At 33.3% G+C, this 13,926-nt stretch overlaps 1 protein-coding gene across 1 annotated transcript; it reads right to left on the bottom strand.

Annotated features, from left to right (window-relative positions):
* Positions 1–1,975: 1,975 nt before the first annotated feature.
* LOC144449778 (endoplasmic reticulum lectin 1-like) lies at positions 1,976–13,840 on the bottom strand. Its single transcript, XM_078140355.1, has 11 exons — positions 13,587–13,840; positions 11,630–11,806; positions 10,432–10,509; positions 9,179–9,262; positions 8,381–8,604; positions 8,046–8,172; positions 6,615–6,734; positions 6,172–6,231; positions 5,654–5,748; positions 5,056–5,209; positions 1,976–4,550 (listed from the first exon to the last, which is right to left on the bottom strand). The coding sequence occupies exons 1-11, from the start codon at positions 13,728–13,730 to the stop codon at positions 4,476–4,478; spliced, it is 1,338 nt and encodes a 445-aa protein (XP_077996481.1). The 5' UTR covers positions 13,731–13,840; the 3' UTR covers positions 1,976–4,475.
* Positions 13,841–13,926: the final 86 nt, after the last annotated feature.

The following is a 13,926-nucleotide window of genomic DNA, read 5'->3' on the forward strand; positions in this document are numbered from 1 at the left end:
GTACTTCTGTGACTCCCAGAGAGTGAAAACTATGCATGCATGTGATCTGCTTTGTATTTACACATTGTCATTGATGGCTAAATATGCGTTATTCCAAAGTGAAGGCAAACTTTATGTATGATTTGTATTTGTTATGGCTAGCTTTGAAGAAAGTTTCACATTCAGGACTAATACAACCAACCATAAGTATCAGATATCATTCATTCACCATGTATTTTAAGCTACATAAACTGTAATATTTCTTTTAGTTGTAGAAAGTTTTACAAAGTGTTGTTTGTTCAAAGGCAGTAGGTGGTAGAACTGTAACATATAGAATGTAGCAGGAGTCAGAATGAAAACTACTAAGTATGTTACCAATGTTTGGCGCCCTCTTGTGACCAAAGTGTTGTATATAATTGTACCATTGAAGTCTCATTGACTTGTGCAGGACTGAACTTTACAAGCAGCAAATTAGAAGATGGGATTTATTTCAACATCTATCTCTCTTATAATGTCACTGTTATTTTGTCCCAAGTATTTTATTCATCAAGTATTTTAGAAAGATTGTATTGTTTCCTGAGCCTTGGTGTTTTCTCTGCGATAGTGTTGACAAGTCTTATTTCCGACTTGTAACAGTCAAGAAGTTTTGATGGTGAAATGGTGATAGAAATTAGATTATCATGAGAAATTGTCAAAATCAACAATCTTTAAAGCTAATCACATTCAGGAAAGTCATGTAATGTTATTATGACTGCACATTCATCAAATACTATATTATTGATAAATTTAAGACATTCCCAACAAATTGCACAGAGTTTAATTTTGAATCAATGAATGAACCAAAAATTGTCCATATGTAAATAATTAGTTAAGAACTTGATAAGGTTGCGGTTTTAATAATTTACCCATATAACTTCCAAAACCCCAGTAAACTTCATAATTCCCACTCCAACTATATATTCTCCTGTTCATTGCTTTTTGCAATGAATTTGCTTAAAGACATGGTTAATATACAGTCTTTAGAATTCTTGTGAGATTTGTTTTACTCTGTATGATCCAAGTGACGTAAGTTATTTTGAAACATAGCAGGCTGTGGTGTAGCCTCTGTCTCAGGGTGCATGCTATATACCGTATGTAAATGACTTATAACATTGTCAAAGCAGATGTATCATTTTTTTTAAGAAGTGAGTATAGAATTTATCATTTTTGTGATGGCTATAGATGTTATGAATATCCAATAAAGTGGCCAAGAAAATATGAGAAATAAATTTCTGTCTTGTGTCATCTCTGTATGTACAAACATGTAGTCAGTTAACAATGTCATGTAGATTTACAAGTACTGTGTCAGAACTGCTCAAGTTTGATTTTAAAATTTGCAAATTGCTGATTAATCATTTTCCCTTTAACAATTTCACAACTAGGTACTAAAAGTAACATCGCTGGAGAATATCATAGTAAGTTGTTTACTGTCACACACATTTGGTCATGCCTATGCTATACATTATTACATGTATTAGAGATTACTTTCACCTGTACACACACACACACACACACACATACTAATGGTATTTGGACTACAGTGCAATATTGAAAACATTATTGCATACCTGCATGTGCAAATGAGGTTCATTGTACATGGAAGTATCATATTTACAGAAATTTGCTGTTTTGGATAAACATGTAATGATAACAGAACCCTGTGCCACTTATGTGCCAGTGTGGGTACTCAAGGGTATTTGCACTCATGCTTGCAGTGTTTTCTGCTGCACTTTCACTCATAAAATGTGACTGCAGAGAACACTGCAAGTCCTTGTGCAAATACAGTATCTCAAGTATGCCACACCTACACTTGTCATACTAGTTATACTAGTGAATCCTATACTAGTAGTGTAACTCTACTAAACATTACACTACTCATCCAGTCTGTCATACATGATTACAAGCAAGCAGCAGTCAGTAACATTACGATCAATAAAATAAATAAATTTATTGCAATCCTAATGGCAAGAATGTGTAGATATTGACCTTTGACACTGCAAATGTCTTTGTTGAGGACAGTATTGAGGTGCATCTTGTATATCTTTCAGTAGGACACTTTTGAAAAATGTTTTACAATTTCAAAAAGAACTACATTACATTTTTCTTGACAGGAAAAGGAATACATGGACAATACAGACAAAAAATTATGATAAATGAAACAGGTTAAATCAAAGGACAATTTGAAGTATTTTGTTTTTAATAAATGATTTATGGACATAATGTGATAAATGATTTCGTTCATCACTGTTTATTTTCACCAGCCACTAGTAGACTATCTCCTGTTTCTTTGCATGGAAACGACACTTTTATCAGGAACTTCTAATAAACAATGATATAAATTGAATTTGATCTGATTGTAAAGGAATGGTAGCACTGTTCCAGAATACATTGTAACTACTTCTGCAGTTAAGTGTTGTCCATAGAATACATTGTAACTACTTCTGCAGTTAAGTGTTGTCCATAGAATACATTGTAACTACTTCTGCAGTTAAGTGTTGTCCATAGAATGGATAAATTAGTAATGATATACAACCTCTACCATGTACAGATATACAAATTAAAACATAATTTAAACTATATAATATCATCCATGCATACACAACTTCTCTTCTTCCACTTTTGATTGAAAAACAGACATGTTCTGAACAAATCACTTGTCCTTCTTTAGTGTCTAACTGGATCATGATTTGACACAATGATCCAAATTTGCTGGAAGTGTTGTGAAAAGGTTAGCTTCAATATATGTACATTCAGATGTGAAAGAAGATGGACAGTTAGATGTACATAAACTGACAAGTACTTTCACACCTGAATTTACATATATTGAAGCTAACCTTTTCACATCTCTGGTTACTCAACACCTCCAGCAAATTTGGATCATTCTGTCAGATCCAGTTAGACACTGAAGAAGTGATTTGTTCAAAACATGTGTTTCTCAATCATAAGTGTAAGAAGAGAACTTGTGTATGAATCATAGTGCTTCCATGATAAACATACATAGTATTATATAATAACATGACATATTTAGAAATTAAATTAAAAAATACAGCAATTTTTCCATCATAAATAATATGTGCGTAATGTATGCAGCAGTCACTGGCCACCATGTGATGCGACGACTGGTGGAATGGTGTACTAAAACTTGCCATAACCAGCAGAGGTCTTACAAGGTTTCTGTATACAGAACTCTATCTTGTCTGTATATCACATACCATGCACAGTAAATGTACTATTACAGTGAAACATACTATGCACAATAGTAAGTTTGGAGTTATAGTAACATCACTGTTAAAGCTTCCATGTTGTCATTTAGATGAATCCACAGTATGAAGCAGAGCCAGCATTTTAAGTGTCTTGCAGTCAACAGTGTAACACTTGTGGTACAAAGTACTGTATTAAATGAAAATTCAATACCTAATTTAGAAATGCTATGTGTGCATAAAAGTTAAAATCAATTATATTACAGACTTCATGTAGTTTTGTGACCATAAACAAAATAATAAATTTCAATTTATTCTCTCTATTTTAACAGGGAGATGGACAGTGGGTATTTATGAATTATTTGCATAGACAAATATGAACATACAGAATAAAAAGCACCTGAACCGGATTAGAACTTTAAAACAAATTGATTTCCTCATGTTATATGAAAGATGTTGTGACATACATGATATAGAGTTAAAGAACGATGAGTAACCTTTGACTATATGTTTTGCTTTCATACATCATGATATCTATATTGAGTATAGCTACTAATACACTACAGTTACTTGGTATGATACTAGTCATTTCATACACAATGTGATAGTCATGATATATCCTAAACTCTGGGTTAATGGTAACTAGAAGTGAAGCGTTTACAAAACAGAGATTTCTTGTACATTTATATAGGACTGCTAGAGGGTGTGCTTCAAGAGAATACAGACATACGTGATAACTTACAAAAACAAAAGTAAAATTGATCTTGCAGGGGAGTGCTGTTGTATGGTATGTTAGAGAGTAGTAAATTCTCTTTGTTTTCATTAAAACATTATTTGACTGCAATCAATGGACACACTCATCGAGTCATAAGTTCTTTTCATACTATTACTACATTCAAAATTCTTCAACCTCTAGTGTAGGTCCTTCCATAATATGGTTGGTAACATTTTGAAACCTCATTGATTCTATCATTGACTTATCAGAATACAATGTACTTCAAAGTTTGGATTGCATATTTCAGTCATAATGCCGTTTGATACAAAAGATAATTAGATATTAGAAGATTAAAGCAAGACCGTAGTTTGGTGAACCAGTTATACAATTTTAATCATACTAAAGTGTTAGGTTAGGTGTAGTGTCAGATCACCTAGCATACATCAACTTTGTATTGTTGACTTTCACATGGTCCATAAAACTAGAGTATACTAAATCCAGCTGGTTGTGGTATGGCACTACAGTAAAGGCTGTAGATATCTCTACTCTATGATTGGATGAAGAATTCCATCATCATCAGCAGTCTTCAACAAAGCACATATCAATGGTGATTCAACCTGAAAGAAGACAGTAGGGCAGAAAACATAGTAAGTGTACTTAGTGTTAGAATAGAACTTATCAACTCATTTGATACTAGACTGAAAGATTCATTATTATGGACACTCCTTCAATCATATGTTACACACACTTGTAGTGCCATCAAGAACAAATCTGTTGGTCTACTTTGATATGAATACAAATGATTATGTCTGTGAAAACTATAGATACTGACAGTGTATGTGATTTAGCTTTTGTATGTCAAAACTGTGACGCCTTGTTGAATGTTTACAGCCGTTTTGTACTCATTTTTTGCAGTTGTAAAATATGTTAAAATCACATTCAATGGCATTCACACGGATGTTTTCTTTTTTTAGTCAGCATAATTACTCAAAATTACTCATTTCAAAATAATAAGTTACACACCTACTAGACACCTGTTTACTTTGCACCACAGTTTACTAAAAGTGTAAATACATCCATTTACTTGAAATTCACTTATTTTTTGAATTATATGACACTTACCCCTAGAATGTATTCACAGGTTGTTGGTTCAACAAGATAAATGCTAACAGAATGTGGAGCCTGAGACTCTTTACACTTGAGTTTGACTTGGACTTGACGTTCTTTGCCTGTTAAATCACAAACATCGCCATGACCATAAAATAAATATACACTTCTAAAAACAAAGAGAGAGAGAACAGATTCATGTAAGGTAACTGCTTCCCATCTAAGAATTAAATGTAATTTTACCATTTATTTACTGGAAATGTCAACATTATTATCCATATACATAGTAGTCACAACATCACACTGGTTGCTGGATAACATCATTACGTGGCATCATAAAGGTGTAATGATGCAGAAGTACTTCTGAAAACTAAGATACATCAAAATATTCTCACATATCAATTATCCACGTTGGCAGTGTATTTGATAACATTTAGGAACACCAGTAACAGAGGGGTGAAATTTGATAAAATGTACACATTTTTTCATACACTGAACCAGAATTTGGGTTTAGAACCCTTGTAAAACACCTGGGAAATTCAGATAAATATTGCATGTTCACTGTAAACATTTCTTTGCACAGCATATTTTTAGGTAGAGTTACAGTACTTACTTCTGACCCTTTGTTTTCTTGAATTTTCTAAACCATTCTCTGTGTTCCTGTTCATTCCAGGATCCTAGTTTAATCTCTGTTCTGCCTGTTTTCTCCTATGAAAAATCAGATTACGATTTTTTTTTAAATTACAGAAGTCATTTGGTCTTTAGAATGGTTGCTTACACAATGAGGAATATCAAATCACATTTACAATTGAAATAACACAAGTCTTAGTTGTGATATGTTGATTAGGTTTCAATTAAAACACTTTACAGAAAATAATTATGTTGTTAATGAAGTAATAATGTTGAGTCATCAAATGCCAAAGACACTGTGACCGATAATCTTGTACTACTTAATCACACAATTATATTCTAGCTGGGGTTGCTAAGAATGGTTCTTGAAGGATGCCCTCATGTGTTGAAATGCTGTAAAATGTTTGGAATGGTGTATAACTTGTGACTCCTGTATTAATCATATTATTATGAATGTAAACTTATTGTTGTCACCATTAATTAGACCAAAGATTATCTTACCACATGATATTGTCTAGCATACTTTCCATAACAAAACTCATATTTCCACCATCCTTGTCCCTACAGTATGAAAACAAAGAATTACAAGCATAGCAGAAAAAAAGAGAGATGTTAAAATCGATGGTATTACAGATTTGTTTGTATGGGAACTAAAAGTGTCTTTAGTACATATATACTCGTCAGCTGGTAATAAAGTCTTGAAAGTCTTGTATCATATACACACTGTATATTACTGTTAATAATGTAAGTTACTATCAAAGCCTAGAATTAAGTCTATCAAAAATTACCATAAAACTGTATCCTTTACTAGGATTCTGAATTCACTCTGTCCTCTGTCCATGCCCATGCCCTCATATGGTATCATCAATATACATGTACCAGCATCATCTGATTACAATGGCTATTCAGTACAATTTACTACTCTATGGTAATGTTATACTTACTCCATACAAACAGTATTCTCCAGCAAGGAAATCTCTTAGTAACTGTTTGTCAGCAAAGTCGGCTACTGGTTGTTCTTTAGGTTGCTGGATAGGACTGTCTTTTACACTTTTCTTTGGAGGCTGTGTAGAAATGAAAATAAAAATAAAAATATAAAAAAATGTGTTTTGTGATCAGTTTTGCTTTTCACTCAGTGAAAGCAATGCCACCACCCTCTTACATATTTAACTGAAACATACCATATACAACAATGTTTTATGCATTGTGGTTTCCACTGGTATCCACGGTGAGAAGCTTGGTTGTACTAAATATACCAGGAAGAACATTTCATTTGAAGCTGTGCATGACAAAAACTGACATCTGTAATGTTCTTTAAAATTATAATTCCTTGTTTAATGATGAACTATGACTATAGAACTGTTCAGATTTCATTATCAACTTAAATGCAATGAAATGCAATACGCCATATTTCGGATCAATGAGATTTCCTGGTTTGGCCACTAGGAGTGCTGTTCGGGGGCGGCAGTGAGATTTCATGGTTTGACCACTAGGAGTGCTGTTTGGGGCTGGCAGTGAGATTTCCTGGTTTGGCCTCTAGGAGTGCTGTTTCGGGCTTGCAGTGAGGGTCAATATAGTTAAGTATTGTAGCATAACGACGACAGCGGATGTAAAGTTACCAATCATTTCTGTGTTTTTTCAAGCTGTACAGTTTTATTAGTGACTACCATTAATGAAAACATGCTAACCACTATTGTAATACTCTTTTCAGAACACACAGTTCCTTTATGCATTTTTATGGTGTCATGCACTACCATGTGATCTGTAGTTATGACCAAACTATAGCCTGGGCTGCCTTTTGCAATCCTTACATGCAAAATGGACAGAACTTTGGTAACAGGAATATGACTTATTGACTGTAACAAGAAAACCAAATGTAATAATGCAACTAGAATATTCCTCATACATTATTTATAGTATAAAATCAAGAAACAAGCATATTTATTTTTATGAATATCAGAATACATAATCAAATGAAGTATTTCATATCTAGATTCCCTAGATACAAGATTACAGAAGTTAATAAAGGACTTTACTGAACCATTCAACAGATTTATGAAAATAAGCATATTTTCTATGATCATCTTGCTGCGATTATCCCACATGTTGCATTTCACTAAAAATTGACATGTTTAATATCTATGCAAATATAATGTAACATCTGCTGAAACACTGATTTCAAATTAAAGTAAAAGATCAGAATATGAAAAGTGACGTATCTATAAAAATACATGATGAAATGATAATCATATCTATTTGGTATGTATACTTGATTATTTTGGAAAGCTAGGATCAGATGGCACATCACCAAACCTGATTATCTTATCACAGCCCTTTATCAAACCACACTATTACTGTCTTATCATAATACATACCTTCAAATTGTGAGACGAAAACTGAGCCTTACTACCCTCTGATTCTAAAGCCAGCAAGCCTTTAGGTTTACTGGGAGAACCAGATATGGGTTGGCACTGTATTTCATTTATTGCAGTTTCTTTCAATCTGAAATAACAATGCATAATGGTGACAAAGGGCACACTTATTGATCATTGCTCATACTGTTTTCAGCTTGCCTTTTTCTGCACAGACTTTAGTGATGCATGACACATTTTATATTTATATTTTTCACAAGACTGACTCAGCTACATGGCTTTTTATGAAACAGACAGACAACATGAGTAACATTCAGGTTATATTGATAATAACTTACTTGTATACTGGATTTGAACACAAATTTGGAGTGAGTACTATAATTTCATATTCACAGGTGCTAATTTCATCTAAACTGTAAATGTCATGTTTACTTCCAGGGTCACATATGTACAATACTCTGGTTTTCCTAGGTTGATTCTGTTTTAAATCACATGGAGTGCCGCCATCCATTACGACTTCATAATATGCAACATCTCTTCCATCTATCTTCTTAGTAGGAACCTATTGATGACAAAAGGTTTCAACTTTGACCTTAACATGTGAACTCTGACACTGTGATGTGTTTACTCATGTGGTGGAAAGGAGATACATATTGTACTTCCGTAACTTGTGTGCATTGATAGGTCTCAGACCATATTGTCCAGGGTGGAAGAGTATTGTGTGGAAACGAGTGAAAACAGGATTTATATACAGGTTCAAATGCTGTATATGTATATATTATACCGCCACCAGTAGCGTACTACTGTGTAGTTAATATCAATAAAATACCATGCTGTTGTTTAATAGTGGTACGTCTTGAACAAAATTCTTGAACGGGTTTTCAAAATATCTCTGTCATAAATGTTTATATATACCTCGGTAGTTTGACAGTCTTTTTCCAGTCTCAAGTCAACAGATACTTTTAAATAAGACACTACACAAAGTCATTTTTGGACAAAATTACTGTGTTAGTGTTTGAGTAAAGAAGCCACATCGACATCATGAAAACCAACCCAAGTACCTCTGCTGCTCACTCTTACAAATTTTTTTTACACAAAGTATGGAATAAAAGAAATGAATAAAATTAACTTCCTACCTCTTCTGGTGTTTCTTCTTCATCTGTACTTTCTTCTTCCGATTCAGTAACTTTTCCTAAGAAATATTCTTGAAGTTTTGTATTCTAGTTCAGCAAAAAGACAAGTATTAATCATAAAAATAATATCATAACTAGGCAATGCCCATAAGCTCATGCAGGAGAGATTCATTTGTGATCAGCTGCCTCTCAATGATATTGTAGACAGCGCCCTCCACATGGAGAATGTGCATAGTACATAGAACGTGTATGCGTAGTCATTGCACCGCAATGCATCCTTGGGTAAAACCACCAAAAAAACATTGCATAGTGTATAGGACACGCATGCATACTAGTCACTGAGCTGCTACGTGGTTGCTTTGTGAGCTATTAGTTGTAGTAGAAAAATGTGGAGACCTTGTGACAATATAGCCTGTATTTTAAACTGTCTTAAAATGTACAGATAGTGAATTTATTGTGTTATATAAATAGGCTTTCATACATTGTAATATCAGGTGTATAGAGAGAGCAAGTGATTAATTCTCTGTGTATATTTTCAACATTTCCAAAAAGCTAACAAAGAAATCAATTCTATACCGTTCGGTTCCTTATTTTCAAGATTTCCATACTATGAGGCAATTTACTCCAAGGGTGGCCATGCAACAACCATGACATTTTCCATGGAGAGCATTCTCAGACATTATTCAACCAACACCAGTGTGACTGGGGCAAACAAGACTGCCATATCGTTTGATACCTTTATTTTTAGTTACTGTACCCTCTTGATAACCGTCCATGAAGTGATTGTACCGTTTTCATTCATACAGTGAGAAGCTCATTTTTTAATTTTCTAAATTCTTCGATATATTCTTTGTTTTCGTTCACTGTGACGTCTGTTAATGTTTGTTTACTGTCCACTGTATGTTGTAATTTCTATGATCAACATTCTGTCCTTGCAAAATTGAGTGTGAATGTGTACCAATAAATATAAATATCAAATATGCTACTATGCCGTTTTCTTCTTTTTAAAATAATCCTATACATATTATTTATTATGCATTTTTTTTATCCTCTTCAATAGCTCCTTGCATATGCACGGATCATACGCAATCTTGAAAAATAATTTCGGACACAGGTCTTGTGTCAATTTTTGTAAGTGGATACAAAATTCATTATCTTCTTCAATTTTATTATTAGATCTGATATAACAGTGAATACAGACATATACATTTATAACATTTCATAGAAAAAAATAAAATAAAATAAAGTTTGCTCACTTTTCCTGCTTCTTTCTCTTCATGATATTGTCGTAAATGTTTGCCATGACATAATTCATAATTCCAATAAGCTTCAATCTGAATAATAAAGAAATATTTTTTTAAATAGGCTATTTTATTTCTGTATGCTTTTTTAATTTATCTTTCAATATAAAGATTTTTCTTTTCCACTCAACACAGCAAACTCTATCATGTGTTCAATGTGAGATCATAACCAGCTGTTACCAGAGGTCGCAGTCTATAATCAGTATGATCTCCAGATCTCTTCAGTTTCCAAAGGTTAATTTGCTTATGAAAAATACTTCAATTTATTCATTTCTAAATTATATTTACTTTTGTTTTTTGATTGTGGAAATAAGCAAAACCTGTGACACAGAGGAGACTGCAAAGTGTTACCATGATATGTTATTCATTACCAGAGTGTGTGAACTCACATTATACAATGTACATGATGTAGATATATATAGAACTAAATGAACAATATTGATATGCTTGGCTTATTTTCATATTTGCAGTTATTAATTTGCAATAGTCATTTTTCTTTTTCTACCCTGCTAGTATATTACCATTTATTACTTGAAAGACATGATTACAACATTTTTAGAGATATCCCGAAAAATTGAGTTGGTAACACGTATTGCAGTCCCCATATATGTGTATTAGATGATGATAGAGATTTGGGTCTTGAAAGGGTGAACAGTGAATTTATGTGAAATATTAACGATACAATCTATTGTTTCATTTCAATTATAATAATCACCTCATTTGATTCTTTAATACTTCAGGAGACAATTTACAATTTAATATGAATGACAATTCAGTTGTTGATAATTACTAATTATGTATTTGATGATCATAAAAATATTTTCATTCATTCAGTCACATGTGTTTGGCGTAAGTCTGCACTAATAGTAATACCAACAAACTAGACAAGTTCATCTGTACATGTCAATACAAATATAGATGTATAGCAAAATTTGACAGCAAGTCCTAAAGAACAAATTTGATCAAATTGAATACAGTGAGAATGCTGGTACATGTTTATGTCTTAATATAGACACCTGAGAAAAGAGCTACTGGTATATAATGAAATTACTCAATATTTTCAAGATATGAACACTATTTTAACAGTTTAGCATCAAATCTCACTCAACTACCCTTTCACTATTATGCACTACTACTGCTGTTTGTAAATTACCCTGTATGAACAGCTTAGTTGTTTATATAGTGGGTCCATCAACTCTTCTGCAGTAGGACCAGTGTATTGACCACCATCTTGTTCACCTTCATCATCACCTGACAGTGGTAATAAACAGCGATATTCTTCATTGTCAGCTGTTTTCATTATAACTTCTTCTGATCGATAACCAGGTTCCTGTAAAGTCATCACACCAAAAATGAAAAAACTGATCTCCTTTCATTGCTAAAATCAAATACTGGCAATGTATATATTTTACAAATACTTACTCTAAAATGTATATTATTTACTACACTGTAGTATACCTTCAAGAACATATGCGCAAAAAACAAACAAAACGTTTTTGCGTGGATTGACTCTTATTGGTGCCATTGAACAGTACTTTGGTTCTGGAGTATGGCGTGATATAAATTGTACAATTCAGGACTATGTAACAGAGCTATGTTGAAAACTCCACATCATGTCACTGTGGAACTGTCAAGGTAAGGATTTGGTGACTCTAAGATAGTCAGTCCACAAGCTATCTTAGAGTCACCAAGGCCTGGCATACAGTACAGTACATGTGGGCTTCGTGGCAGTAATTGTCCCCAACTGTTCAAATCATTACTTCAGGAGTGCCCCACATTTGTAATTGTCTTGTGAGTGAGATAGTACCCATTGAACCTGTAGACCACTCACTGTGCATTTGGGATGGTCACAGAAAAATCCTCTCTCCAGAGTGTGATTTGAACCCATGAGGGTCAATAGTTTCTGACGATACATGTACTTGAAGTTGTAACATGACAATTACATTTAGTAATAAAATGATTTTTGTTTGAAACATGTCTGTTTCTCAATCAAATGTGGAAGAAGAGAACTTGTGTAAATGATTTTTGTTCTACAATTGATGAGTCCAAAATGGAATAAAATGTTTTAAACTGAGAAGGTATCAGACTATGATGTAAATATGGGACCCAAGGCAATAGAGTAATGTGGACTGTGGTTTACACCATTTGTTTTTTTTACAATACAAACAGGGGGTGTCTTTTTCACAAGGTTATCACTTATAGTGTGAGAACTTAACACCTCTGTAATTATTCTGTCTCCTCCATGTATGGCAGAGATACAGATACTCTGGTTCAAATGTCCACAAAACTACAATATGCAGTACTGGATAGATACCTATGTACATGAATAAACATATTGTATATTCTGATATAATCAATTTCATTGCCTCATGCATACTTACACTTGCTACATGGCTAAACTTTTGACATTACTTGGAAAAAAAATACTTAAAAGATTCGTCAAAAATTGCAAATTACTAAACTTGCAAAATTTTGAATTTTTCTTTATGTTTATCATGGTAATATCTGTTCAATATGTGGGTGGGGTGGGGGTAATACATGTAGATACTTGTTAACTTGTTATTGTTTTATTTTCACAAATGTTGAAAAAGGGCTAGCAACAGAATCAAAGTATAAATACAAAGATTTAATCCGGTCTGATCAATTCGCTTTGTTTCCATTGTCAAGATCATGAAAATGTTGATGGCCTATTGTATTTTTACATGTCAGTTAAAAAATGTTTTAACAGTGACTGGAGGAAGATTTTCATAATTGTTACGTCTTCTCTTTATTGAAACGAGAAAGCCAGAATTTTAAGACGATTTTCTAAAATTTAATAGTTCATTTATTCATCAAAGCGTCTTTCCCTACGAACACGTCGTCCATTCTTGAAGAATAATATTTCCTTTACAGTTTACATATGTTTACAGTGGTGTCTTCCCTCATTCATTTGCAACTGTTTCCGCACTGACTGACTTCTCACCGTTTGAGAAATTACAGAAATTACTAATTATTTGAAGTATTAAAAGAACTTCAGTTTGATAAACTATTGCTGTACTTGTCTTGTCTTGTCTTGTACGATAACTTATAAGTACACGTACACGTAGGCGTAAAACAAAACTTCAACTTACCATTCGAAGAGTTTGATGGCCCGGCCATTCGAGCCGAAATACGGTTTCGTCTGTATTGAAACCTCCGTAGAAACTAGAACTAAATGCGTGTGTGATTAGGGAATAAAGACAAAGTATAAACGTACACTCTGTAAAGTTCGTCATTTTCAAATGCGACCGATATCTATGTGTTATATTGCACACTTCAATACAATGTACCCGAGACCCTCTGTTATGTTGTCATCTGTGATCATACGCGATGCGCCATGTTGATCCTGCCACATCAGCCAATGATATCTTTTCATAAAATCAAATTGTAACGAGTGCGTCTATTGGATGGCATAAATATATTCCCCGCCAT

This window comes from Glandiceps talaboti, chromosome 2 (assembly GCF_964340395.1).
Source record: "Glandiceps talaboti chromosome 2, keGlaTala1.1, whole genome shotgun sequence".
Lineage (NCBI taxonomy): Eukaryota > Metazoa > Hemichordata > Enteropneusta > Spengelidae > Glandiceps > Glandiceps talaboti.

Coding starts and splice junctions, on each gene's coding strand:
- LOC144449778 (XM_078140355.1), bottom strand. CDS start 13,730: ATGACGAACTTTACAGAGTGTACGTTTATACTTTGTCTTTATTCCCTA. Junction 9,263..10,431: donor AAGAGAAAGAAGCAGGAAAA/GTGAGCAAACTT, acceptor TTGCTGAACTAG/AATACAAAACTTCAAGAATA. Junction 5,749..6,171: donor ATGCTAGACAATATCATGTG/GTAAGATAATCT, acceptor GATTTTTCATAG/GAGAAAACAGGCAGAACAGA.